The following is a 4,977-nucleotide window of genomic DNA, read 5'->3' as shown; positions in this document are numbered from 1 at the left end:
AAAAAAGCTTTTATTTTAAAAGAAAAAGAAAGGAAAAAAGCTTGTGTTTAAATCCTCTTTCCTCATACTTTAATTGAGCCCAGGGTTATGCCACAATTCAGGTAAATGATGTTTATATAACTGGCATTTGGCTGAATGCATAATTCCTATTTAACGGCTGAAGAGAGGCATTTTGGGGCTTCAAAGAAATCTGACAGGTAATTCCCACTGTTGTTCTGCAGGGTAGCTGAGAGGTAATTATCCTTCTCACTAGTAAATCAATTAGGAATGAATGTATAGAAAGCTCTCCCCCTCCTCCAAGTAACTGCTAATCCTCTAAGCGCTAATGAGCAGACACTGCTAGCAACCCATCAAAAATCGACAGGAGCTGTGAGGCACGCAAGGTCCTATCAGTATCTGGAAGCTGACAGCTAATGAGAAAACATCTTGCGTGGAAAAGGTCTGTACAGTTCACTATGTGCACATCTGATGATTTTGGTATCTCTTTCTCTACTGTTTATTGCCTCAAAGAGGTATTTTTGAGGCTCACAAGAGATCACTGCATCGTGTGCAACTGGGCAGTACTGTGCTCTTAGAGGTGAAACACAAGGGATCTAGATGTTCTCTACTGGGGTACCACTGCTTCTCAAACTGCTCTGTGATTCATTATTGATGGTTATCCTCATGAGCTCAGTAAAAATGTGATGCTTACTCTTCAGGCCATTTATGGGTGAACAATATTTACCCAGATACATTTGGAGGAGATTACAACCTAAGTGCATTTTCTGCAGCACACAACTTTGTGAGACTGTAAGGGGTGGGTGGTGCACAGTAAGCCTGATAATGAATTTGACAAATCCCGATGCTCAAATCCATTGACATCTTTTCCAAGCATTTTTCAGATTCTGAATCAATGCTTGGGATTGCTTTGCTGCCCAATAAGGTAGAGCCAGCTCCAGACTAGGGCAAACCACCTGTTTAACCATGCATGGTAAATATATTTAGCAGAGGTAGAAATAATGAAAACAAGCTGTTCCCACAGCAACCACACTAAGGCTGATTTCCTAAGGCTTTCCCTTACAGTTTGTCTCTACATTTCAAAAAATTTTTCAGAAGGGATGCGAGGAGGGAAGACAGACAGACAGACAAAAAAGAAGAGGGAGAAAGACCACTAATCTGTAAAGCGCAGTAGCTTGAAAAACTGCTGAAAGATAATCATATATCCTAGTGCTGTGATTTATGAGGGAGACTTTACATCAGTGACGTAGATTTGTAACTGAGCATATTGCCTGCAATTTTGGGTGGGCAGAGTTGCTTTGGAAACAGAATGAAGCAGCATTAACTCTTCAGTGCCCATGGTGTTGGTTCTGGCAGGGAGTGAAAAGGCCAGGAGAATTTATTAGGAAACATCTTCATTCCACTTTGCTCAGAACAAAGAAGTCAAAGTAGTTTTCATCTTCTGCACTGGAAAATCTATAAACTTCCTCTTGTCCATCGCCTTCTTCGCCTCTTTAAACTCAAAGGCATACATCTTTGCCTATAATAATCAGAGCTATGACTGCTTTAAGGTTGCACACACTGAAAAAAGCATCAATCTTGAAACCTCTGTGGATTGACCAGTGATGGAAAAAAACAGTAGGAGTAATAATGACACTAGGAGCAGCAGAATACAAATTTGGAAAACTAACAAGGGAGACAACAGTTAGGCAGTTTGGATGTGATGAGACAGAATGTACTGCACCCCATCCAAACAGCTCCAACCACTGCCAACATTTTGCTATGAGCTACAGCCCTCCCACATTGATTTCTGTGGGTAGCTGAGTGCACCTTTGTCCCATCACCTCCCTTGAATCCACACAGGCTATAATTTTAAACCAAAAAATCTTTGAGTAGCAACTCCTGTGCCGAGAAACATATCTGAGCCAGACAGAGCCCTAATTGCATCACATGGAAAGCATGAACAGGTGGGTAAAAGCCATGACGTCTCTTCTACACCTTCGAATCACATCTTAGTTCTCTCACCCACTTGCCTGAGCATATTCTCCTTTTGGCTCCTTGATGTGATATAACCAATCAAAACAACAATTACATTTCTGCCTCCAATTTCATCACAAAGCCAGAAAAATATATTAACACTGAATGCAGGAAGAAATGCCCTTTACCTTGCTATTTCTACTAATAAAGAGACAGAGAAGGCAAACAGAGGTGTATTAGCTGAAGTCAGGGTAAGCAAGAAGCATTTGTGTGCATTTGGCTTCTTTAAAGGTGTAAAGTCAAAAGCAAATAAAAGCAACCCTTTTACTCCTTAATTTATTCAGCAGGAGATTAAGGACTCCATCCCTATCACAAGTAAAACAGGCATAATTCTACTGAAATCTGGGGAATTACACTAGTGTAACTTAGACAGCAAAATCAAGCTCCCATGAATTGCCAATAGATTTGACTTTAGGATCATAATTTCTCTCAGAAGGAACAAAAAGTCATTATTTTGTTTCTATATGTACCAGCTTGATGTCTCTCCCTTACCTTCCTCTTGTTGGTGGGACATACATAAAAGTAACTCAGCACAGTCTTCAGGCCTACTTTGTCATTCAGTTTTTCGTAGGTAGTGCCATAGTCTGTTGACCTGGAGAAAAGAGGAGACAAAAAGAGTGTATGGTTATTGTGGGAAGGAAAATGACTAGGTGAACAGACACTTGGGGTTGCAGCTTGAACATTATTAACCTTACAATAGAAGCTTTTGTGCTTCATTCAGGATTGCAAGTGGAAAAGAAGAAACCTGTGTCCTTTGGGACAAGATCTGTCACTGCATCAGTTGATCCTACACACCTGGGAAACTGTGGTCTACCCATGAAGATTTCTGCAGTCTCTGCACTCACACACTGGTGGCGGATTGTAAATGATATCTATACAAAGACTCTGATCTCAGCAGCATCCTTAGCACAAATTCCCTTTTCAGACAAATCCAGCAGAAGAATCCAAATTAAACTCATCAACAAAAATTTTAAGTAGGTTGATTTTTGACTTTGAGATAGGGATACAAATGTGGCTCAGAACAGCTGAATTCATGTCTAGATAAAAATGTATCTAAACTGGAATCTTGAGTCCTCAGTCACCCCCATCCTACTCTTTGCCAGGAATGAGTTTTTCTGAGATGCAGAGACAGATTCAGGCCCCTACATGAGCAAACCCCACTCAGAAGAGCAGATGATCTGGGGGTGGCATTACTCGTTCGTGAGTGGGGAAAAAAAAAGAGTTGCTTCGTCACAGAGGGTTTTCTGTAGTTTCCTCCTCCTCATTTGTGGGCATGTTCAAAACCTTACTTTGCCCTGCTTGTTTCTTTTCTGCTTTTCACACACTGCTTTTCCCACCAGAACAAATTGACAACTACATAGGCCAGGATCCTACACCTGAACAGAGGTCAACATCAGGTGCTTTAGAAGGGGATGAATCTGCACACACAGCCAACTTGTCACATCCAAACTGTACATAGAGCCCCTGACCCTACACAGCTTCTATCATGTAGACAGAGAAAATACAAACCTCAGTGGGCAGACAAGATTTGCAGAAAGCCTGCCTGGATGTATCTATGATGTTATTAAGATCAGAATTCACAGCCCCTGCCCTCCTTTCCCTACTCACCCTTTCTTTTTACTAAACAAGTGTTTAGAGAACATCCAGTACCTTTCCTAATAACTAGCTCATGCCAGTCTCCAGCATTTGGTTCTGCCTCAGACCAGTCCCCTGTTCTTTGTCTGGCAGAGCAGTGGTCCATATTACCCTTCTGGCATCCACACAAGCAGTGCCACTGTGCCCAGGAGCTTCACACACCCACTCAGGTGGCTGCAAAACTGAATGTTGCCAGGACCTTCACCTGGCTCCATCAGTCTCCTGGCTGCCATTGCAGGCCAGAATGACACCAAAATACCGAAATAGAGCTGCTACAATATTAATGCTTGATATTCTTTTATACTAATGTATAGTATTCATATTCACTGGATCCACAGAAATATCTTAGAGGCTATCACAATAGCATATAGCATTTCTGTATCAGTTTCCTACACAAAGCACTGGAAACTTTTTGTCTCACTAGGTGTCAATACAACACAAATTACCTAGCAGATTTCCCCCTCCAGGAAAGCTTCAAACTGAAGCAGTTTGATTAATAAAACAAAATAATCCAAGCCGATCAATTCCACTACACAAGGCCTCCAATACACATTAATTCAATAGGTCAGGAATCTTTAAGCAACAGCAGGCCCAAAGCAGTGTGTAAAAGACAGAGAGCACGTACTAAGTTTTTTCCTTCGTTGCACTCTTTCAACTACACTGAAGCTCCAAACAAGCCACATCTGTGGCCACACGTGTACAAGCCACCATTCAGAGAAAGAGATCACTGGTTTCAATCAGCATTCAAAGAGAATACAAATAATAAATTAATATTCTCACAGAGCTACTTTGGTTTTGTTCTCCTAGTCTTTTTCAGATCTCCCAAAATGCCTTGCATTTGTAAAGATGCAGGCTGGATGCCCTAATGACTCTTTCTCATTAAACCATTATCACTCATTGCATTTGCCCTTTGAAAGAATAGATAGAAAGGAAGTAGGATCATTATTTCATTAGCTTCTCCAAGGCTTTCTTTATTATCATGACAGTCACCACTGGCTTCACAGAAATGTCTCAAACGATATCACAATAATATACTGTATTTCCACAGCTCTTTCCCATCCTAAGAAGCTGAAGCTTTTGTTTTGTGTTAATCCATTCAAACTAACAAACTCCCAAAGGGTCATACTGGGAAATATAATCTCCATTCTGGAGACGAAGGAACCAAAAGCTTGCATAGGTAGTGGTGCATTTTTTCAAAGCAGGCATCTACAAAAAGCCTTTCCAGTTTCTTTAATCACCAGGTACAGAGCTTGATAAACAAACCTGCTAACTCCTAACATCATTGAATTCCCTAATTTGAAAACAAGTATTTACCCAAGGCACAAAAAA

At 40.9% G+C, this 4,977-nt stretch overlaps 1 protein-coding gene across 1 annotated transcript in view; it reads right to left on the bottom strand.

The window, feature by feature from the left end:
• LOC100543937 (VPS10 domain-containing receptor SorCS3) overlaps positions 1 to 4,977 on the bottom strand; it is a 272,748-nt gene that overhangs the window by 146,358 nt on the left and 121,413 nt on the right. The window contains exon 4 of the mRNA XM_031554589.1: positions 2,506 to 2,605. Within this exon, the coding sequence (XP_031410449.1) occupies positions 2,506 to 2,605 (100 nt within the window). The remainder of the gene's footprint in view (positions 1 to 2,505; positions 2,606 to 4,977) is intronic.

This window comes from Meleagris gallopavo, chromosome 8, assembly GCF_000146605.3.
Source record: "Meleagris gallopavo isolate NT-WF06-2002-E0010 breed Aviagen turkey brand Nicholas breeding stock chromosome 8, Turkey_5.1, whole genome shotgun sequence".
NCBI classification, from domain to species: Eukaryota; Metazoa; Chordata; class Aves; order Galliformes; family Phasianidae; genus Meleagris; species Meleagris gallopavo.
The sequence above is the reverse complement of the archived record's forward strand: the minus strand, read 5'-3'. Positions and strand labels throughout refer to the sequence as shown.